This window comes from Caretta caretta, chromosome 1 (assembly GCF_965140235.1).
Source record: "Caretta caretta isolate rCarCar2 chromosome 1, rCarCar1.hap1, whole genome shotgun sequence".
Taxonomy (NCBI): Eukaryota; Metazoa; Chordata; order Testudines; family Cheloniidae; genus Caretta; species Caretta caretta.
In genome coordinates, this window is record NC_134206.1 from 76,812,482 (window position 1) to 76,836,514 (window position 24,033).

The 24,033-nt window shown below is 42.4% G+C and overlaps 1 protein-coding gene and 1 long non-coding RNA gene across 3 annotated transcripts in view; one reads left to right on the forward strand and one right to left on the reverse strand.

The window, feature by feature from the left end:
• KLHL1 (kelch like family member 1) overlaps positions 1 to 13,588 on the reverse strand; it is a 452,588-nt gene extending 439,000 nt beyond the window's left edge. The window contains exon 1 of the mRNA XM_048851948.2: positions 13,149 to 13,588. Within this exon, the coding sequence (XP_048707905.2) occupies positions 13,149 to 13,588 (440 nt within the window). The remainder of the gene's footprint in view (positions 1 to 13,148) is intronic.
• Positions 13,516 to 23,778, forward strand: LOC142072245 (uncharacterized). Of its 2 annotated transcripts, XR_012668689.1 has the most exons (4): positions 13,516 to 13,610; positions 14,365 to 14,465; positions 15,113 to 17,189; positions 23,280 to 23,778. It is a non-coding gene; the product is annotated as an uncharacterized LOC142072245 (long non-coding RNA). The 2 variants fall into 2 exon arrangements; XR_012668688.1 differs by lacking the exon at positions 23,280 to 23,778 and having other exon boundaries at positions 15,113 to 17,269.
• Positions 23,779 to 24,033: the final 255 nt, after the last annotated feature.

Below are 24,033 nucleotides of genomic sequence, written 5' to 3' on the forward strand. Positions count from 1 at the left end.
TAGATGATGAGATCAGGTTGCCGGGGCAACAGAAGCAAGTACACACATATCACGTGAACTTGTTGAAAGCCTGGAAAGACAAAGGCCTTATTCATCACACCTTCACCCCCAGAACTGGAACTGGGACCCCTAGTAGGAGAACCTCTGGAGCCAAAGCTGGTGGTAATGGGAGAAGTCCCGGTGTGGTCCCGCTCAACAGGAACAATTACGTCTCATACAGGACTACCTGGACATCCTGTCAACACCCCCAAGGCGAACCGATATCATAAGCCACCACATTGCAACAACTCCAGGACAGAGAGTGAGGGATGACAATTGGCCTCTCCCCAGGAAGATGTGGAACACTGTCCGCCTGGACTTGGAGATGATGCTTGAGATGGGAGTGGAGGAAGAACATCAAAGTGAATGGCAAAGCCCAATCGTACTGGTCCCAAAACCAGGCAGGGCCATCCGATTTTGCATTGACTTTTGAAAGGTTGATGCCATCTCCTGGTTCGATGCATATCCAATGCCATGCATTGAAGAACTCCTGGAACGACTAGGGGGAGCCAAATATTTGTTTACACTGGATTTAACAAAAGATTATTGGCAGATACCCATCACACCAAACTCCAGGGCGAAAACTGCCTTTCCCACACTGTATGGCCTCGTCCAGTTCATAACAATGCCCTTCAGACTACATGGAGCAGCCACCACATTCCAATGGTTGATGAACAGGGTGCTACAACCTCACAACCGATATGCAGCAGCTTATATAGATAACATCATGATTTACAGTGGCAGTTAGGAGGACCACTTTCGACACCTGGCCAATGTTTGCAAGGCGCTTCAGGAGGTGAGTCTTACAGACAACCCTGCAAAATGCCGTCTCAGGCAGGAAAAGGTGACATACCTGGGGTATATAGCGGGAGGAGGCAGGTTATGACCACCAATCGGTAAGGTACAAGCTGTATCCGATACCCTGATGCCAACAACCAAGAAGCAAGTATGCCAATTCCTGGGATTAGCCAGATACTATCGGTGTTTTGTGCCGGGCTTTGCAACAATAGCGGCCCCCCTCTCTGACCTAACCAAAAGTTCCCAACCCTGGCAAGTGCGGTGGTCCAGTAAGTGTGAAGAGGCATTCCAGACCCTGAAGAAACAGCTAGCCCAGGAACCAATCCTCGTATAGCCAGACTTCTCAAAGGCTTCATACTGCAAACAGATGCCTCAGAAGTGGGATTAGGGGCCGTCCTATCCTAGGAAATCAATGCGGAACACCCCATTTTATATCTGAGCCGTAAGCTGTTCCCCAGGGAGACACACTGTCCGATGATCGAGAAAGAGGCCTTGGTAGTAAAGTGGGCTATCAACGCCCTATGCTGTTATCTGCTTGATAGCACCTTCACACTGATTACTGATCATGCACCCCTCTGATGGTTACACATCATGAAGGACACCAATCCCAGGATTATGCGTTGGTACCTCTCCCTCCAACCATATGACTTTGGCGTGTCATCGACCTGGTAAGGTTCATGCCAATGTGGACTTCTTCTACAGGCTGTGAGGGGAGGCGAGGGAGATGTACCACCCATACTGGGGTCCCTCTTAAGGGGTGTCTGTGTGATAGGGTGTACATACCACACACTGGGCAAGAGGGGTTAACCCCACAATATGGGTGATGGAAGTCCTTCCCCTCAGACCATATTTGGCATGCTCCAACTGCTGCCTCAGTATAAAAGGGAGCAGCCCAGCTCATTCTAGGCTGACCGCTGGAGAGGAAGGACCTTTGGTGGAGGCTCCAGCTGAAGAGCCCTCTCAGCCCTTGCCGGTGGGAGATGGAGATCCTGAGATGCAGACTGGAGATCCGTGGCCAACAAAGCCCCAAGGAATTACCTACTCTGAGGAGTCTGAAAACACCAGTACCTCATGGACTGCAGGTTCAGGAAGTGCGGTAGGAAGTGACCCAGGAAGGGTGAGCAGGTGGTATCTCCCACCCATGTGAGGTCAGCATGTTTTGATGTGATTCCCCACGGACTTAGTGGTGGACCAGTCCACCACTATTAGAGCCTTGGGTCAGGGCCCTTCACACCCGGGCCATCACCTCCTTGGTGGCAGCCCCTCAGATATTGGCCACTAGGCCACACTGCCCTGTGTCTGAGGGCTGTTATATTGACTCTGGCCACTAGGCCACACTGCCCTGAACACAAGGCCGCAGTAACTGACTCTGGTCGCTATGCCACACAGCCCAGAATGCAACGGCTGCTGTAATTGACTCTGGCCACTAGAGCATACTGCCCTAACCCCAAGGGCCGCCATATTGACTCCGGCCTCTGGGCCATGCCACTTTCAGCCTAAGGACAATTTTATAGACTGTAACCACAGTCGTATCACAACCTCATCACGCCCCAAAGGAGGACGCGGTGTGCATACCACATGACACTCATCCCCAAACATGCCAAAAACTGAATTTTGGATTTAACTAAAGCCATGGTATGTTGAACCCTAACTTAGGCTGTGACACTAGAAAACATTTAAGCACATATGTAAGTGCTTTCCAGAAAAAGAATACTTTCCTGACTTAGGTTTTATTCATTTTCTAAACATTTATTTCAAGCAGAATTTCTCATTTCCAGCACTGCCTTCACTTCCTAACCAATGACTGTCACCTGCGAACATTTCAAAGCTATAAATAGGGACTTTTCAGGGCTAAAATAGACACACCTTCACTTCATTATTACTAAAAATACTTCTATGTATTTAATTGTACTAGTAACATTCAACTTTCCATTGAATATTTGTTTAAAGGTTACCTCTAAGTATGTTACTTGTGTATATTGTCCAGGTATACCACCATGTATTGGTCCAGAATATCCTGGAACATGTCTTTAATAAAATATTTAAATGTGGCAGAGTCATTGGTTAAACCAAAAGGCATTATGATGTATTCAAAATGTCCCCAGCAGATTCAAAAGGTGGTCTGTCTTACCTTTATCCCCAGCTCTAATTTGTACTAAGTTATATGCCTCTCTGAGGTCCGATTTTGTGCATATCTGAGCAGCCCTTTGTGACATTACCCAGGGAGCAATCTGGACAGATGGACAGCTGTGTCCCCTCAGTCTTCCAGCCTGGGGTGCCTCTTATACTGCTTTGCTGTGAGAGCAATGATTCCTCCTTCCAGTATCTAAATCACTCCTAGCTATACTGTATCAGTGCTATACCCAGTGCTCTCCACTCATGAATTACATTGCATGGCAACAGAAGCAAACTGCTAGTCCCAGACTTCCCCCAGAAGCATGTGCCTTGTACTGCCCAGCACCCTCTTGGACAATACCAGCTCACATAAAGTCTGTCATTTCATTAATAGAAAATGATATGCACAAATGCTATTATCTCAAATGGAGTTTCCCAAACATGTCAATCCAAACACACACTGGTTTAAATAAAACAATAAAATAAGTCTATTAACTACAGAAAGATATATTTTAAGTGATTACAAGTAATATGCATAAAAATCAGAATTGGTTACAAAGAAGTAAAACATAAAATGCAACTAATATCTAACTTAACAAGTTAAATTAAGTCAAAGCAAAGGTTTCTTTCACCACATGGTTACTGGCTGGATTCCTTTCAGCCAGGATCCTTCCCCCAGTTCAGTGTTACTTCCTTATCCTTCAGGTGTTGTTGATGTCATGAGAAGAGAGAAAGGAAGAAGTATTTTCAGACAGCTGTTACCCTTTCTTATAGTTCTCTTTTTCTTTGAAAACCATCTCGAGCTGAGGTTGAGGAGACAGAAAATCTGTGGGGATGGGAACCTCCAGCTGTTTGCCAAAATGTAGATTTCTTGCTCACACCCTTTTTCATGCTGAAGAATGTCCACTTAACCAGGTGATAGGCCATTTGATTTTGCTGACTCCTGGCTGAGGCATTAGTTTGTATTTTGTTTTTGAGGAACTCGTTTGTGCATGCTTTTCTAAACTTGGAACATGTCTCACCAATGTTAGGAAAGTAGAATTTAAGTGGTTCCAAGTAGTAACAGACAGAACAAAGTGAATTACCAAGCAAAATAAAATAAAACATGCAAGTCTAAGTCTCGTACTAAAACTGTAATAAAAACTGAATACAGGTAAAATCTCACCCTTAGAGATGTTTCAATAAGTTTCTTTCACAGATCAGAAACCTTTCTAGTCTGGGCACAATCCTTTCCCCTGGTACAGCCTTTGTTCTAGCTCAGGTGGTAGCTAGGGGATTTCTCATGATTGTTGCCTCCCTTGTTCTGTTCCACCCCCTTATATGGCTTTGGCACAAGGCGGGAATCTTTTGTCTCTCTGGGTCCCTGTCCCCACCCCTAAATGGAAAAGCACCAGGTTTAAGATAAATTTCAGTACCAGGTGACATGGTCACATTTCCTGTGAGATGCCAAGCCTTCATTCCTCCCAGCCTGACTCGCAGGAAGGCCTGCCTCCAAACAGAGCCATCCACAGTCAGTTGTCCTGGTTGATGGGAGCCATCAAGATTCCAAACCACCATTAATGGCCCACACTTTGCATAACTACAATAGGCCCTCAGAGTTATATTTCATATTTCTAGTTTCAGATACAAGAGTGATACATTTATACAAATAGGATGACCACACTCAGTAGATTATAAGCTTTGTAATGATACCTTACAAGAGACCTTTTGCATGAAGCATATTTTAGTTACATTATATTCACACTCATCAGCATACTTTTATAAAATCATACAGAGTGCGTTACACAAAGATCTACCTAGTGGCTCAGACAACTTCCTGTTCCTCCTTCTGGCTTAAAGAGTAAGTCTGAACCAATCAGAGAGGCTGAACACCTCCTCCAATTGGAAGCTTTGTGGATGGTGCCTATGGTGGGATAGGGTCCACCAGCCCACACTGTCTGCTGGTGCCAGTGAGCTGCCATGTGATGGCCATCATCTAAGGACTAGCTGGGGACTCCTGAGCTTGCATTTGAGACTTGTCATCTCTCAGGCAGGAGGAGAGAACTAGGATTTGCTGGACAAGCAGACTGTGGACAAGAAGTTGGAGTGGGAGTGGAGAAGGCTATGATTTTCTGGGCAAGGAGATTGGGAAAGGGATGAGAAGACTGAGGAATGGAGACCGGGTAGGACAGAAGAATGAGACTAGGACAAGGATCCACTAGTTCTGAAGAAGCAGCACAGGGACAGGTTGGATGAGGTAAGGCAGGTTTGGGGACACAGGCAAAAAAGTCTGCCCACTAGAGTACATTATTCTATTGGGCCTGGAAAGGAACCCAAGATTCCTGAGTCTGACCATTCATCTGCTGTCAGAAAAATATCTCTAAAACACACAAAGAGTCTCAGCCCCTTTAGTGCTGGTTCACACAGAGGATGACAATCTAGTATTGCTATAAGTTACTCTATTATCTCAAGTGGCAGAGGTCAGTGCAGTATATCCAAATGTTCCAGATCAGGTGATGAACCATGTAGTTTTAGGTATGATGCCACAGTGACACTTTGCATCCCAAATTCACCATAGTAATATGATTATGGTATGATTATGATATAATTATGTGGCATCTTGTACAAAGTATGCCTCGTGTGGTATCATTCTAAAAGTCTGGATCTGTTGAACATTAATAGCCTGTTGAATTGTGTTATCATTGTAAGTTATAAAGTTTTGCTAAGTATGTTTTACTGAAAGATGTTGTGAAGTTGAAAACACCCACATCTAGCCTTTCAGGTACAGCAATGAAGAAGCTAGACAGTGCTGATGGCTCATCAAAAAAACAATGGACAATCGAAGAGCTTAGCCTTTCTGTGACCATTTCAGCCAGCCTATGAATAATGGCTGCTATAACTCAGCAAGACATGCAAGGGCATGTGACCAGACCACATGACACTTTACTCCATTTTGGTTCCTGTAGTTTTCCACAAAAGGGGTTGGGAATTTAGCTTGAAACAAAGGGTTCCCACCGTATGGAGAGACTATAAAAGCTAAGGAGTGACATCATCTCTTGGCCTCACTTCCCACACAAGGAAATGTCTAAGGAACAAAGACAGATATGAGGGAAGTGCTGGTCCCAGGCTAATGGGATTTCTAGCCTGTGGACTGGTGGACTGCATATATCATCTGTCAGGGTGAGATATTACTAATTCAAATCCTATCTAGTACATTAGGGTAGTTTGTGGTTTTGTTTATTTGCTAGGTAATTTGCTTTGATCCATTTGCTATCACTTATAATCACCTAAAATCTGTCTTCCTGTATCTTGCTTTATGTTTTATCTTAAATAGTGTGTTTTGAGTGAAGTGTACGCGAAAATCTCAGTTTGGGTAACACAAGCTTGTTGCATATCTTTCCCACATCAGAGTGAAGTGAACTATATTAATGAGCTTGCATTGTACAGATCCCTGTGCAGTGCAAAATGGTATAATTCTGGATTTATACTCCAGCAGGGATACAAGGCTGGGGAGCTGGAAAATTGGGTAGTGCTCCATTGTTAATCTATGAGTGGCTTAAGTAAAGCACTCAGGTAATTCAGTTGGGTGGGTGGCACCACCTGCTATCGTGTTGAGTGATAACAGGGCCTGGAGAGGCTGGCTGAGTCCCCAGCACAGCAGTTTAAGAAAGGCTGTCATAAATATAAAGGGAAGGGTAAACACCTTTAAAATCCCTCCTGGCCAGAGGAAAAACCCTTTCACCTGTAAAGGGTTAAGAAGCTTGGATAACCTCTCTGGCACCTGACCAAAATGACCAATGAGGAGACCAGATACTTTCAAAGCTGGAGGGGGGGAGAAACAAAGGTTCTCTCTGTCTGTGTGTTCTTTTTGCCAGGAACAGAAAAGGAATGCAGTCTTAGGACTCAGTAAATAATCTAGCTAGATATGCGTTAGATTCTGTTTTGTTTAAGTGGCTGAGAAAATAAGCTGTGTTGAATGGAATGTATATTCCTGTTTTTATGACTTTTTGTAACTTAAGGTTTTGCCTAGAGGGATTCTCTATGTTTTGAATTGGATTACCCTGTAAGGTATTTACTATCCTGATTTTACAGAGGTGATTCTTTTACTTTTTCTTCAATTAAAATTCTTCTTTTAAGAACCTGATTGCTTTTTCGTTGTTCTTAAGATCCAAGGGTTTGAGTCTGTATTCACCTATGCAAATTGGTGAGGATTTTTATCAAGCCTTCCCCAGGAAAGGGGATGTAGGGTTGGATGTAGGATTTTGGATGGAAAGACGTTTCCAAGCAGGCTCTTTCCCTGTTATATATTTGTTAGACGCTTGGTGGTGGCAGCAATAAAGTCCAAGGGCAAAAGGTAAAATAGTTTGTACCTTGGGGAAGTTTTAACCTAAGCTGGTAAAAATAATCTTAGGGAGTTTTCATGCAGGTCCCCACATCTGTACCCTAGAGTTCAGAGTGGGAAAGGCACCTTGACAAAGGCGAACTCAGCTGAATGGTTAGGGGGCACAGCGGTTCCAGCAGCTCCCAGACTGCACCTAGGGGGTGACAACCTGTCACAGCCACATCGTGGAACTTTTGTTTTCTCTGTTTGCTTCTTTTTTTTTTAAAGGAAATTACACATAAAGAACTATATTGAATGAACATTATTATGGCTGAAAAGTCAAGTGTTCCAAAGTTAGGAAAAACCACAATTAAGGTTGCCTGTGCAATGCAGTACTGAGTCTAAGTGCCCTTTGTAGATTTAGTCCCGAGGTCCTATTGTGATGACAGACATCTCATGTAAACCAAACTTTTCACAGGTGCTCACTAGATATGTATTTCTCATTTTCTGAGTGCTCAACTTGAGACCCTGGTCTCTGCTTCGCAAAAGTTCTGAGCACTTGCAGCTGCATCAGAAGTCAATGGGAACTGTGCTTTGAACTTATAAAGTGATATATGATGTTAAATGCTCTGCAAAATCATGTCCTAGGAGTCTCAAATTGCACTCCCAAAATTAGTGAATACTTTGACCTTTATCTCTCTGTACCTCAGCTCCCCACTTGTAAAACAGGAGTAATAACACCCCTCACCTCACAGAAGTGTTATGAAGACAAATCAATTAATATTTTTGAAGCAGTCACATACTCTAGTGACTGGAACAAGAGATAATCCTGTGAGGAAACTGATAATTCTGTCTTCAGAGCAGGGTTTCAATACTTTGCTTTAATTAAGGTCTGGGGCCAAACATTGAACAATGAGGATAAAACAAAATATTGAATAACTGCTGATTAATTGTGCATCTTGTGCATGGTATGAGACAGGAAAAACTAGTATGTGAACATATAATTAAGGACTGTATCATAAAACATATGCCCTTGAGGTCTGAATTAAGATTGCACAGGCAATGTTACATCCTAAATTCTGAGTGTTTGACTTTGAAATCCTAACATTGTTCTTTTAAGGAGGTTTTTGTGTAAGTCAGTAATAATAAACATAGCTGATATTTTGTTCTATCTATTGTTATCTCTAGGTTGCCTATCAAATCTTTAAATCTGAGCTAAATCAAACAATCAGCTGTCAACTAGTATTTTAGCACAATAATATATGCACAGGTTTTAACTATTTAATTAAATTAAAGTATTTGATAGTAGCAATACAAGAGGCAGAAAATTATGAGGGTACTCTACCTGATATGATGCCCAATCCTGAAAAAAATGATGTGTATGAGCATCTTTACTTGTGCAAGTAGTATTACGTGCACAAGATGCTCATACACATCATTTGATGTCAATGGCACCGTTAACATAACTTTATGCAAGTGCATTCGTGTTTGTGGGATTAACTCCACATAACTCTTTGTTATGTTGAAAATCAGTTTTCTCAGTAGTGCTTTTACCTTAAGAATAAAATATGCTTACATCTATAAACATGGGCCATCACACTATTAACAATCTCTGAAGAGAAAGCAATCAGGTATTCTTGGACTGACTCTGATTCTTGGACAACCTGACTCTGCTGGGAATAACATAATGAAGGCTGGGAACTGTGTAGCTTGGAAACACCCAGTCAGAAGGGACCAAAAAGTGGGTCTCTCTCCACCAAAGAAATGCAGCTGGGGAGCTGGAAGCCTGGGACTGGGTGTCCTTACTGGACCACTGAGTAGAAATACAGTTACAATTGCCCTGAACAGTGACAGGAATTGCCAATAAACTGTCTGGCCTGGACACGAGCATGCAGATCAGAACCCAAGAAAGACATGAATAAGATTCAGACTCATAGAAAGTGAAATCATACATTTAGGCCCTCCCATGAAATACTGCCTTCCTATACCTGTTACAGTGTTTGATTACATGCACAAGGAACTCACATTATTCCATACTGTGTTTATGTTAAGAACACATCACCCATCATCAAAAATAAATTCTACAATTTGTTCATGCTTATGAGGTATTTATTTAAAATTTTAAGCATGAAAATATGTCTTAAAATTGCTATTATGAAAAAACTAACATTCATTAAAGAAATGCAAAATCATTTCCTTTCTTTTCTTGAAAGGATTTTTACTGTGGATTTATATTTCCTATAAGACAGATATACCATAATACTAAAGTACATCACTTTAGGAATAACTTGTGTTATTTTCAGTTGATGGTAACATCAAAAGGTATACCAACAATTTCAGTGTATGGATGGAATCTGAAATCTTACAGGACTTTAGTTTTGTAGTAAACAAGTTTGCTATTTCAGTTCCCAGAATCAAAAGCATTTGAAGTGTTACAGCAGTCTTAAACCACATATCAAAATATGGGAAACTGGAGCTGCAAGACTTGAACAATTTCATACTTTGTGGGTCAAACACACTGGTATATGGTTAGCAGCTTTGCACTTGTGCCACAGACCTAGATAGAATCAGGCTGTCATTCAACAATGAACCATGGATCATATATCTTACAGACACAATGATGTAAACAAACATTGCTACATTTCAGCAAGCATAGTTCCTATAGAAAGCAAAACAAAAGTGGTCAGGGCATAGAGAAGATTGTTGGCAGCACACGGTAGCTATCAAGTCAGGTGTTAAACAATAAGATGAAATGTCAGGGTTTTTTTAATGTAGACGTATACTTGACTCACTGTGCTGAACAGTACATGTCAGAAGGATAAAGAGGATGATACTCTATCACAGAAAAGCAATTATTTAAATATTTTATACCCTCACATTGAAAACTGAAATATTTTAAATTGTAATTACCCTGGAAAAAATCCTCTGTATTATAAAACTATTTGATCAATACATTTTTATTTTTGAAAAAGAGGTTGTTTTCTTTTTTACTAATAAAACTGTTTTCCCTCCTTTAATCTAACCATTTTAACTACTCCAAAAAGTTAATATATGAGTTTCACAAAACAATAGCAATAATAGATGGCTGTATATGTTACCGACATAGCAATGAATCCAAAGCATAAAACCAATGCAGTCTAAAAATCTAAGAACACACATAATCCATTAAACACATCTCATGTCAGAAAATACATATATAATTATCATATCTATCCTCATGGATAAAGCAATTCTATTCAAATTCAATAGGCTGGAAAGTATTTTTTCTTTCGTCAATATGCAGAATCTCTTAGGATCCTTAAATCAATGATGCACCCAACAATAAATGTGAGCACAGAAAATTTATATGAACTATAAATGTTTTTATTATGAAGTGCTGATGATTTTCCTTATATATACATTGCAAACATCTGTATCTTTAATTCTATGTTAAACACCCAACTCATTCTGAATAATAATCTCCAAAGTACCTTAAATTTAAGCACCACTGACCTCCCCTTTAACAAAGTACTCTAATTCATGCCTTGGATGGTCCACATTTGTTTAAATAAGGTAGCTTCTGTGAAATGAACTACACTAATTGAAAAAAAATGTTAAAAGCCTTTTTCAAGTAGATTAAATATGTTTTCAGTCCCCATGTGAAAGCTTTTACATACTCTAGAGTGGCTTCTGTCAAATGGAGTTTGATCTTCAATCATGTGAATCCCAGAGAACTTACACAATGTTGTCTCTGCACATAATAAAATATTTAACATATGTGTTATTTGCAACACAGTAAACAGAGTACCAGGGCTTGCCTTTCTGTTTATAAATAAAACTGAAATTGTACTTACTAAGGAAAAAGTAAATATAGAGCAAAAGAAATGCAATGAAAGTTACTAAAGTAATGAGGAAAGCAGGGGAAACAGACATTAATGCACTGTTGATGGACCTCAGGGATCTACTCTTCAGTTTCACTTGCATCAAAACGTCTTGTCTCCTCTACACTGAATGGTAATCATAGAATCATAGAATATCAGGGTTGGAAGGGACCTCAGGAGGTCATCTAGTCCAACCCCCTGCTCAAAAGCAGGACCAATCCCTAATTAAATCATCCCAGCCAGGGCTTTGTCAAGCCTGACCTTAAAAACTTCTAAGGAAGGAGATTCCACCACCTCCCTACGCAACGCATTCCAGTGTTTCACCACCCTCCTAGTGAAAAAGTTTTTCCTAATATCCAACCTAAGCCTCCCACACTGCAACTTGAGACCATTACTCCTTGTCCTGTCCTCTTCCACCACTGAGAATAGTCTGGAACCATCCTCTCTGGAACCACCTCTCAGGTAGTTGAAAGCAGCTATCAACTCCCCCCTCATTCTTCTCTTCTGCAGACTAAACAATCCCAGTTCCCTTAGCCTCTCCTCATAAGTCATGTGTTCCAGACCCCTAATCATTTTTGTTGCCCTTCGCTGGACTCTTTCCAATTTATCCACATCCTTCTTGTAGTGTGGGGCCCAAAACTGGACACAATACTCCAGATGAGGCCTCACCAATGTCAAATAGAGGGGGACGATCACGTCCCTCGATCTGCTCGCTATGCCCCTACTTATACATCCCAAAATGCCATTGGCCTTCTTGGCAACAAGGGCACACTGCTGACTCATATCCAGCTTCTCTTCCACTGTCACCCCTAGGTCCTTTTCTGCAGAACTGCTGCCTAGCCATTCAGTCCCTAGTCTGTAGCTGTGCATTGGGTTCTTCCGTCCTAAGTGCAGGACCCTGCACTTATCCTTATTGAACCTCATCAGATTTCTTTTGGCCCAATCCTCCAATTTGTCTAGGTCCCTCTGTATCCTATCCCTGCCCTCCAGCGTATCTACCACTCCTCCCAGTTTAGTATCATCCGCAAATTTGCTGAGAGTGCAATCCACACCATCCTCCAGATCATTTATGAAGATATTGAACAAAACCGGCCCCAGGACCCACCCCTGGGGCACTCCACTTGACACCGCTTAATTACATGCTACTCTTTTAATGAATACACTGTTAATTTTACTTTTCACTTCTTTTTACCCTAAGAAGTTAGAAAAAATAACTGAATAACGGGGGGGAGGGGGGGATCTGAAAAACACATGCCTGAAATCACCTTTCTCACCGACTTAACTTGTAGTTTCTCAGGTACCTCCTTTCCTCTTTGAGCTGGACACTTCACTATTTTAAAGGTAGGTTCTCATTGTCCTAAATACTATATTGTTTCTGAACTTTCCTATACAGGCAAAGAAAATTGATTTGGAGAGAGAGAGAAAACGCTGAGCCACCATCTTTTAGTATTTAGGTAACAAATCTGAAAGAAAACAATGTGCCACATCTTCAGGTCATCTTTTTCTATCAAACCTTTAGGTTTTTGATGCTTTTATTAAGTAAGTCTTTTCCATTTCAAATGTCCATAGTCACATTTTCAGTAAACTTTTTTTTTCAAGTTACCTTCCTTCCCGCCTCCCCGCAATGTGTAGTAGCTAATCAGTTGGTTTTGATTAGCACTTGTTATGACACCAGCAATTTACGGGAGGGATGGATAGCAGATATGTCCTGCCCATTGCTGTACAGAGCTAGAGGAAGGTGGAGAGTACACGTAGAAGCCAAACCCCCAGTGCAATGCTGGTGGCACAAAAGCAATGATCTAAGTCCCCAGGCTGATGAGCCTTGTGGAGCTGAGCTCCCTCCTGCCGGCACGGCCCACTTGCTAGCCCAACTAAAGTTGGTCACAACAAACCAACCAACAAGAAGCCTTCAAAGTTGAGGATGGCTTGGCCCATGAAAACGGACAAAGTCTGTGGAGCGTCAAACCTTAGACACCCCCCCCCTTCCCCTTAACTTCACCCCGCACAGATGGGATGCGCCGCGCGGGTCACTGTACCTGTGTCCACATCCTTCACCTGTTGCTTGGCTGCTGCAGTCCGAACAGTCCGCCGGCTCCTCCTTCATCTCCTGCAGCATCAGCGACTTCTCCTGCTCTCGGGTGAGCTCCATCCCGCCGCGCACCTCCTCCTCCTCCAGGGTCTCCACGTAGAAGACGGTCCTGGGCGATGGCCGCTGGCCCAGCCCATGCCTGGTGGCGGGCAGCAGGGTCCCGTTCAGCGGGCTAGAGGAAGAGGATTTCTTCCAGAAGGCGCTGCCGCCCCTCTCCTGGTTCTTCAGCAGGCGGCTCTGGCTCGGCCCCCAGTGCTCGAAGCTGCCGTCCGGCTGCAAGCAGCCGCCGGCCACCGGCCCGGCCGGCGCCGATGGGTGGCTGAATAGTTTCCAGCGAAGGCGCAAGATGTGCTTCACGTCAAAGTCCTTCCTGCCCGAGCCTGACATGCTGCAGCTGCTTCTGCTTTGGGCAAGTAGCGGTGGGGGGGGGGAGAGGAGGGGGGAGATAGAGGGGCTCAGAGCACCGCGCGGGAAGGGGGCTGCAGCTGGGGAGGCACGAGCGGCGCGACGCGCAGCCTGACACTGCAAAATGGCCCAGGCAGGAGGGCGCCCGCTGAGCTGCCGCGCCCAGCCCCGCGCGCGCGCGGCGATGGCCCCTCGGCAGCTGCAGAAAGTCCCGGCTCAGCAGCCCCAGCCTCTCCGGGCAGAGCTGGGCATGCTGAGGGGCCGGGCCGAGAGCAGTGGCCGGGGGCGGGAGACACACACGCAGGGAGGACGGAGAACGGAGGGGCGCACCGAGCTGGAGACGCGATCAAGGAGAAGCGGGGGAGAGAAGCAGAGGCAGCTCTTAGGAAAGAGAGAGACGGAGAGACTTGCAAAGGAGAGGGGATGAGGGAGGCTGCTCAAGAAGCACTCATCTGATTCACAGACACAAGGCGAGAGCGGGCTCAGCCGTCGCCGCCAGGGTATAACGCTGGGGGGGCTCTTCCTCCGCTTCGCATTGCTCAGTGACAGAGTAGAAGGAGGGAATAAAGTCACCCACCCAGCCTCGGTCTCTCAGGGGAGTCCCCTGCTTGCAGTTATCTGGGCAGGCAGAGCCTGGGAGCTGGCGAAAGGAGCAAGCGGGGCGTCTTTTATATACATCACGAGGCGGGGGGACACCCGCTCCCCGCCTGTGAAGCTGTCAAGGTCTTCACTGTACAATTTTCCATCTGCCTCCTCAGCGCCTCCCTCCGAGCCGCCCCCTCCCCTGTAAGTGACGCAGATGTGCACTGGAGCCTTCAGAGAGGAGAGACAGATGCATGCTTCAATCTTCCTCAGGCAAGTAAGTCTGCAGGTCTAACGGTCCTCGTCCCCCCTCCTTAACGGGCAGGTCTGGTCGCCTTTTGATTTTGGTTCTGAGACCGCTGCATGGCCCTGAAAGTAAAAAGGACGTCAACAAATGCAGCAGCAGCAGTAAATAAAAGTGAATCACAGTGTGCAAACTTCATAGACTGTGTTCAAGTTGCAGGGTAACGACTAGCTGCTTCATTAGCCTCCTGCCTTTGTGTTCTTGTAGTAGTAGAAAATACTAGATAGAGGGCCACCACACATCTAATTCTCACCCTTTGTCTCTGTCATTAATGCATTCAGACAGTAAGCCCAAGGGATGTTCAGTCACAGCAGAGAAATTTGCTTAGGGGTAGGTAAGCACTTGGGAGGGGTGTTGTAAAGGCCATTGTGCAACTGGGACATAATCACAGAATGAAAGGTTTTCTGGAGACAAGGCAAGGAGAGGAATACAGTGGCAAAACTATTGGATGTTCTCACCTTCTATCTCATAAATCATCATATGCATGATGGAAGGCTGTAGGTAATAAAATGATACACACTGCACTTGCAAATTAGTTCCTTGTCTGAAATAAGTTGCTTGGAGGAGGAAGGAGGGCTTTTCTCATTAAAAAATTGATAAGAAGCTCATGTTTTCCTCAGGATACTTCACTACTTTTACCCTGCTTTAATGAGCCATCAAAAGACTGTTACACCAAGCCCTTCGTGAATGCAAGTGGAAGAGGGTGAGACATGATTTTCCTAACGCAATGAGAGACAGCTTGAATAATCGTCCAGAAGAGTACAGAAGTCAAACATTAGCAGTTCTATTACTGTTCTTTTATATCATTATTGAGCTAGTAAAATCTAGTTATAAGCCAATATTGGAGTTTGTAGTCTAGCCTAGACAGTTATGTATTTTAATAGAACAAGGAATTCAGGACACAAAGCCCTACTTTCAATGGAAGAAAAATCACTACCGTACATTTTAAATATTGATTTATGCCATGACAGCTGAACTGTAAAGTCCCCCGTGCATTGATTTTGCTCTCAGTATTCAATGATAAAAAAAAAAAGATTTAAAAAACCCTTTAAAGAGAACAGGAAAGACAGATTATTTTTTATCAAAAACTTAACTGAGTAACTGTGTCTCATTTGGGAGATTAGTGAAGGAAAGTGTACACCAAAAACAGGGCAGACAAAACTTAGTCACTTTAGAAACTTGAATGTCACATCTTTTGTGTGTAAACTATTTGTGAAGACACCAGTGTTAAATGTATGTTCCCCATATATCCTCAACATGTGGTAACATGCCATAGAAGATTGAACTATAAATGTGCAGTTAGTTTCAGATATTTTTCTGTATTTAACCCTTTTTAAAAATATTCTCTAAAGTTTGAAAAAAATTACTCTTGAGCTGAGTAGGATTGTATGTCACCAAATACGTTACAAAGTTCAGTGACAAGGCATTTGGCATCTGGTAATTATTATCTATTTGATTGTTGTGATGTAAACAGCTGATGGGTTTTAAAACATTAGCATCTCAACTCCACTCTGATATTTTTTCTATATGGTTATTACTTTTGGATACCTCAATAAATATAATTGATAGCATATTTAAACAAAACTAGCCAAATTTTCACATGTTATTTTAACTAATGCTAACTAACTAACTAACGCATTTCTTGATAAAATAATTGATTTAGCCAACAAATTCTAGCAGCTTTTGAATAAAATGATGTGAAAAATTCTAAAGAAATTTTTAAGCAAAGAGTATGCTCTTACTGACTTTGAACTGAGTAGTGAAATATGAAGTTCTTGGAATTCTTTCTTTCTTGTAACCAAATCATCAATATTTTGCTTACAGGATTGGATGGTAGCTTTAATATTAGTTGAATCAGCTGCTCATCTAGACACAGGTGTTGGCTGCAAATCAGGATGTGTTGCCTTTTGTCTTGGTATCTAACAGCATATAGTTCACCATACAGATCAGTGTGTATTTCAAATATGAACCCAGAGAAACACATTTTTACCATGTAGATGTGAAAATCCCCCATAGGCTTGCTACTTTGCTCCATATTCATCAATGTAAAAAATATCTCAATCACTATGTAGTAAGCAAGAACCACAACAAAGAAGTAGCCCATGTCATAATACAGGAACAAGTTGATTTCTTAGCACAAAGTAGAAAAATTTCCTCAAAACAGTTTGCTTTACTTATGTTTTTGAGTTTTTGCTGTTGGTGCTTCTGCTGTATACAAAATTGTACCTTTAGAAACTCTCATGAGGGGTATGGGGAGGACACATTCTGCATCCTCATATGCCAAGATGATTACAAAATACATTTAAAATATATTTGTGTAGATGAAACTACTGAGCAGAAAATAACTTATAACAACCAGTTATTCTGTAGACTTAGTGTTGTAAGGAGGATACCTACCAAAAAGTAAAAGGTGAGGAGGAATACAGTTCTGTTCTGTTCCAGAGACCTAGAGATATTACACCAGGGATGTATAATAGGAGACTTCACATATTAAAGGAGTTAGACATGCTTTACATTGACCATAAATACTTTTGCTAATGAAGAAAAGCAGCAAGAAAAGAAAGGGATGCCTGTTGTTGCAGGAAAGCATTTTTGTGCCTAATACATCGGAGAAATTGTTCAAGAAGAGTTCATCCTTGCGAAAACATGCACCTTGAAAAGCTCCCAAGGTCACTGCAAGCTTCAGTTATCTGCCAGGTATTGTAAATGTTGGCTGTGAAAGTTTAACATGCGTATGTTATGTTTTTCATTCATTAAACTACATCTGTGCTTGATTATCTCAGTGGCATTAAATTAGTTCATCTTCTCTACCCTTTCTGGCTTACACATAACCACACATGTTGGATGAGTATCCCTGGCCTCAAATACACCTTGTTAATTCACACCATTTTAATTTAGTTTACATGGAAGTGGCACATAGCTATTTTTTTCATGCATATTGCATGAAAATATATGATGAAGGGTCAAGACTTAGAGCTCTCGTTTGCATTCAGATTCATACTATCTTCTGTTTTCTGTCTTTCTATCTAAGTGTTGTGCTGGTGAATTAAAGCAGCATGACAGGGTTCCTAATGGAGTCTTGTGCCTGTGTTCCTTCCCTGTTTATAGGAAATTCTAACTAGGTATATGTATTCTTTTCATAACTCATTCCACTTATGATGGGAAAGTATTATCAGAGAGGGTTATACTGAATTAACTTCATCTCTTCTGGGAGTTCATTCCACTACAAACCCCCTTGACTATGTCTGTGAATTATTTATTTCTAGGTTTCATGTGCTTCACCTTGGGCTTTACCAGTTGTATTGTCCTAGATAAGAGCATCTGTTTTGGTGGGTCATAAACCAAGGCCGTAAACAGCAACTGAAGCAGACTGTGAACCAGTGGAGGGATCATAGCACAGGGCGATGTGTTCACCATGGAACATCTCGCTGAGCATATGTGGAGTTATATTGTGTATGAATATCTGAATTGCAGTCACATTCAAGCTCAGATATAGTGAGTTGCAGCCATTTGTTCGGGAGGCATTGAAAATGTGGACCACTATGGTTAGATCCTTATCGGGGAGGAAGGGGTGATGTTTCCTAGCAAGCTGCAGATGGAAGATATTTTTTGCCACTGATATTATGTGATATTGTAGTATAGATTTGAATCTAGCAGTATTCCTTGGCTTCCTCTTATTTTGATAAACAGCAGCCGGAGGCCTTTGAAGGTGGGGCGGAAAGAGGGGACATTGTCTTGGCTACAATAGAGCAGGCTAGATTAAATGGTACTTAAAGAAATCTCTGCCAGGAAGGTTATATCAGGTACCCCATCCAAAATGAAATAATGAAGAATGTTGATTTTGTTGATGGCTGACCTTGCATTCAACAGCAAAAACTTGAGGCTGTGTAATGGGATCGGCATCTACCTCTCGTGCGTGCCCCCTTTTCTCTGGCCGATAGTTTCTGCAAACAGTCTTTTCATGGGGCAGGGGGAGCACCCACCTCTCATGGATGGCCCCCTTTCTCTCAATTAGGTGTGAGCCTGCTTTTCTTTTTCGGTCTTATATCAGGGTGGTGCCTGCCTCTCGCAAGCACCCCCCAGCCGCTGGTTCTCTCGGCTGGTCTTCGGCAGCTCAGCCCTGTGGCTGAGCTGCACATGCTGTCCACCCGTTCCAGGGTATACAGTTCAAGCTCTTCCTTGGACCTGGTATGGGGCTGTAGCTTGAAGGCTTCTTCCCCAAGGCACTGCCTTCTTCAACCACCCAGCTGGGGCCAAGCTGGGTACCCTCAGCTAGTGTCCTTTTCAGCAGCCCTCCCTGGGCTCAGTCTACTACCAGACCAGCAGAGCCCATCTCGGTACCCTCGCCTGGTCTGGTCAGGTCCTGGGCTTAGTCCCCTAGGCTCAGCCTGCCCACATTGACCTTTTCATGACCCTGCTACTGCTCTATCCAGCCAGCCAGGCATCTGGTCATTGGCAGCCTTCCCTGGGCTCAGTTCTGCCTGATGAGCTCTCTGCTGTGAGCTGTCCATGGCCTGCTGCTCGTTTAGCCAGCCAGGCACCTGATCCACCCTTGTCAAGTTCCACACAGCAACTGCAGGCTCCGCTCTGCTGCTTGCCTTTTATCTGGCCTTTCTGGCCCCTTATTGGTCACTCCAGCAGCCCCTCTGATTGGCTGCTCTTCTGCAGCCACTATAGGCTGCCCGGAGGCCTTCTCACTGCTCAATTCTGGGACAGGGTGTTGTAGACCCTCAAGGCCTCCACCAGGGAGCTCCAGACCTAGTCCACCCTGCCACAGGTTGCTTCCACCTTCCTGGGTCTGACCTCGGAGCATTCAGCATCCTCTGCCCCTCCGTGCGCTTCCCCCCAGCGAGTCCGCTCAGGCGGGGCTCCTGGGGAAGCCAGAGGGTCCTGCACCCCAACTTCGCAGTCAGACGTGACTCTCAGCCAGCCAGTAAAACAGAAGGGGCCGGTTTTGTTCAATATCTTCATAAATGATCTGGAGGATGGTGTGGATTGAACCCTCAGCAAGTTTGCAGATGACACTAAACTGGGAGGAGTGGTAGATACGCTGGAGGGCAGGGATAGGATTCAGAGGGACCTAGACAAATTGGAGGATTGGGCCAAAAGAAATCTGGTGAAGTTCAACAAGGACAAGTGCAGAGTGCTATCAATGAGCCAGCTGAACTATATATAGAAAAGCATGTTACTGGAGACAATAGAATGAGAAATTGGTGGAACTAGACAGGCCATAGGACTATTTGAAAGGTCATCAATTGCTGAGTAAATGCCATTGTAGTATGTGGCAAAGGAATATGCATTACATTAAAGACATCTGTCTTTCAAACTTTCTAATTGTGCTCAAGCATCTATAAACAGTAAAGTAATTTGTGCTACATGTAGATCAGGGGTTCCCAAACTTGGTTCACGGCTTGTTCAGGATAAGCCTTTGGTGGGTCGCAAGACACTTTGTTTACCTGAGCGTCCACAGGTATGGCTGCTTGCAGCTCCCAGTGGCTGTGGTTCACTGTTCCTGGCCAATGGGAGCTGCAGGAAGTGGTGGCCTGGCCCGCGCCGATTCCCGCAGTTCTCATTGGCCAGGAACAGCGAACTGCGGCCACTGGGAGCTGCGAGCGGCCGTGCATGCGGACGCTCAGATTAGCAAAGCATCTCACGACTGCCAGGGGCTTACCCTGCACAAGCTGCAAACCAAGTTTGGGAACCCCTGATGTAGATGTACATAGTTTGGCAGATTATTGAAAACTGCGTAACTCTTCTTGGTGGAAAATAAAGTGACTGATAATACCGGAAAGTAAAATATCAAATGCATGGTATCAGATTACTCATAAATATTTTATGTTTGATGTGTAAATGTAATTAAGCTTAGGGTACAGTATAGACGCATACAGCTAATGATCTTCCAAATACATCTTGGGATGGATGCAGTGCCAAAGAATGGCCACAACTTGTTCCATATCAGGTAGCCCGCAGGGGACCAGCAGCACTCCTCAAGAAGTGGGTGGCTTAGGCCACATAGGGAATATAGCCAACATAAGCACTGATTCAGCCTATGTGAAGCATCCACCGACACTCCTCTAGAATCTCTGAATGATTTTAAAATTGCCCTTTATAAGCAGACACTTTGGAGGGAAATTTGGAATGTGGCAACGAGGACATAGGGAAGTCATTGAAGATTGGGGAAAGAAGTTGTGTGGTGGAGATATGAGACAAACCAGTTCAATTTCTTTGCTTGGAGCACATCTACAATTCATTACATTCCTGGGAATTCAGTTCTCACAGGTTTATATTAATGTATTGTGTTAAGAAAGTGGTATTTTTGTTACCTCTGTATTCCTCAATGAATGAAATGGAGCTCTCGGATTGTTGTGTTTTGTTTTGTTGTAAGATTTATAAATATTCTAATTGTACATACCCTACCTACAGTGATGTACAGACAAGTTATTTAAATATATATATATAGAGAGACTGAATTATTTAACTTTTTTGAATCGTCTGGATTTTTTTTTAAAAAAGTATGGATGACAAGCTTTGTAAAGTGTTTCCTGATACAACATATGAAGGACACTATATAAAATTAAATTGTGTTATGAGCTACTTCATTCTGAGGGACAGTTAAATGCATATCAGTTTGTTGCTCCTTTACCTTAGTCCATCCTGTGCTTTGCTGCACATTGGGCTACCCACATTTGCCATTCTTGCCTGTCAACTGCCCTTCTCTCCAGATCTTCCTGTTTATTGTTGAGGGGCATCATGTTGTTCAGAACTGTTCATTTCCATATTATTCATGGTCTTCCTCTCTTTCTTCTTGCGTTTTTTGGCTTCCATTCAAGGGCGGTATTTGGTAAGCATTCTTTTTCCATTCTCAGCACATGTCCCAGCCACTGATGTCTTCTTTTGTGTTTGTGAGAGGGTACCTTATCCAGCAATTTTTCTGACTTCTTCATTTGTCTTCTTAGTTCTATATGATATTCCCAATATTCTTCTCAGACATTTGTGATGAAATGCATCCAGCTTTTGTGTATCTTTCTTGTCTTACTGCTATATGTTGTGATGGCGATAACAATTGCTTTGTACACATTCAGTTTTGTCTTGAGGAAGATGTTTTTGAGTTGCCAGATGTTTTTGAGTCTTCCAAATGCAGCGTGTGCCTTTCTGATTCTTATTATTATTTTCTCAGAACTAGTACCATCTTGGCTGATAGTACTTCCAAGATACGTAAAATTGTCCACCTTCTCCAGTTTCTCGTCTTCAGTTTTGTCCCCATTAACATGACTTTACATTTCTTTGTGTCTCAAACCTATCTTCTCCATTACTTCTTTTACTTAGTTTCTTCATTTTTGTAGTCCGTTGGCATCTTCACTGATAAGAGCGATATCAGCTCCTTTAGATTAGGTGAAATAAAGTTCAGAGAGCTTGTAATAAGAAGTCTTAAAATGCAATTTTTTTCTTTGTACTATGTATTTTGCAGTTTTATGAAAAATAATATGAAGAGCAAAGTACAAACACCAAGCCTTTGTTAGCAGCCTGTGTGCTTCTAAATGCTCTTTTTCTTCTGCAATTTACTGTTATATTAAAATATGTTAAAACATAGAGCAAGTAGCATCAAATAACTTCTAATCAACTGCTAGAAAAACATGGACCTTTATGTTCCCTTACTGTTGCAAAGTATGAACAAGATTGATATAATGCAATTCTGTAATGTTAAAATGAATGGGATGAATCCAGGATGTGACCGGAATATTAGACACACAAAAAAGGATTAGGAGAAGGAAATCCATTTTGCACATCTCTTAAATGCCTGACCGCTTAGCAGGATGGGGTGTTGAATTGGCCAGATGAAGATAAGGCTTTCTTCACTTTCTTCTTTTCCTCCTCCTCACATTTCCTTTTGGACACAGGGTCCTTAGGACCTCAGGTTTTGGCCACACTGCATCAAAGTGCAGAGATGTCATAGACAGGACTGGATACATTCCTGTCTTGCATTCCTGTCACTCCTTTACCTTTGGAGGGAATGCAGCAGGTGCTTATCATTAGCTGCACGTTCGTCTTCCTACTGAAGGTGTATTCTGACCCCCTTGCATGAGGCGCTATTCAGCAACAGAAATCTACTCCACTGCACTTCACTTGTTATTTATTTTTTCAGTTGGTACTTGAATTCTTGGCTATGGACAGCTTTAGGTAATAGCTCTTTGACAATAGGAAGATACTTTTTCCTCAAGAGAAAATTCTCCAGAGGTTTATGGGTTTGTTTTGTTTTTCCACTTCCTTTCAGCAGCTAAAAGGTGTTGTTTGTATTTGTTTGGTTGTCTTTTTATTGTTTGGTTGTTTGTTTTTTCACAGTTTTGTAGCTGATTAGGCTACGCAGGTCCAACTAGCAACACACTAGCCAATTTAGGAAGACTGCTTGTAACTGTCTTTGTTTGTGTTATTTGTTTGTTTCTTTTTTCGGGGGAAGAGTTCAAGTCAACCATATGTGCATCGAAGACTTAATCCTCTTATGAGGAAGTGGTAAAAAGTTATTTATGTTGCAGAGCCTAATGTCTTCTTGTTATTGTTATTATTATTTATTATATTGATGAAGGGAGCAGGGGGCTAGGAAACCTTCCCTGCTCTGGTCAGTGAACAGAGGGCTCTCATGTTGTGTGAGAGTCTAATAGCAGAAACCCACACTGGCTATTTCTGATGGGTAGCGGTAAGAGGATTTAATTTGTAATGTTGATTGGCTATTAATAAAGTTGTATTCTTAATTTAACCACATATATGGTTGTCTTGTGTCTTATACCTCAGGATGCCACAGACAAGCAATTTATTTACAGCTTGGACAAGACTTTACCTCATTCCTGAAGAACCATTACTTTTAGCGAAGCTCTCAGTGCATACACAGCACAATGCAATAAAGTTCTCTCAGAGTGTCCATTTCCCAATCAGACAGAAAACATGGAGTTTTGATATGATCACTCAAACAAATTGAATGAATGATACTTCAGATATCTAATCCTTCATATGTTTGCAATAAATGCCTAGTTATTAAATCAAATAAAAGCAGATGTATATATTAATGTTTGTTATTTCACTTATTCACACCTGAAACTGTTTCAGTTGAATGTCCAAGCATGCAAATATGTTCAGATGTATACATTCAGAGAACATTTCACACTACTTAAATGGAGCATAGGTAATTGGGAAAGACGCTTTAATGTTACAAATATCTGGGAGATATTTTTCTCTAATAAACGGAATGATTTTTTTGTCACTTAAATGGGATTATCATAATTGATTGAGCCATTTTGGGGGGATGACTTTCTACCTAAATGCCATGCCACTTACAATAATAAAGGTTAATATTAAAGTTTAAGATCACAAATTGTTCCAGTTTCTGTTGTTTGACTATTTCACGTAATGACAAACATGAAATGTCCAATAATATATTTTTCTGATATTTTTTCATTGTGATATTTTAGAGAGAAATTGGTGAAGCTGGTGGCGTTTGCGATTTTACAAGCCTGTAACTGTTTTTTATATTCAAAAAGGTTTCATATTT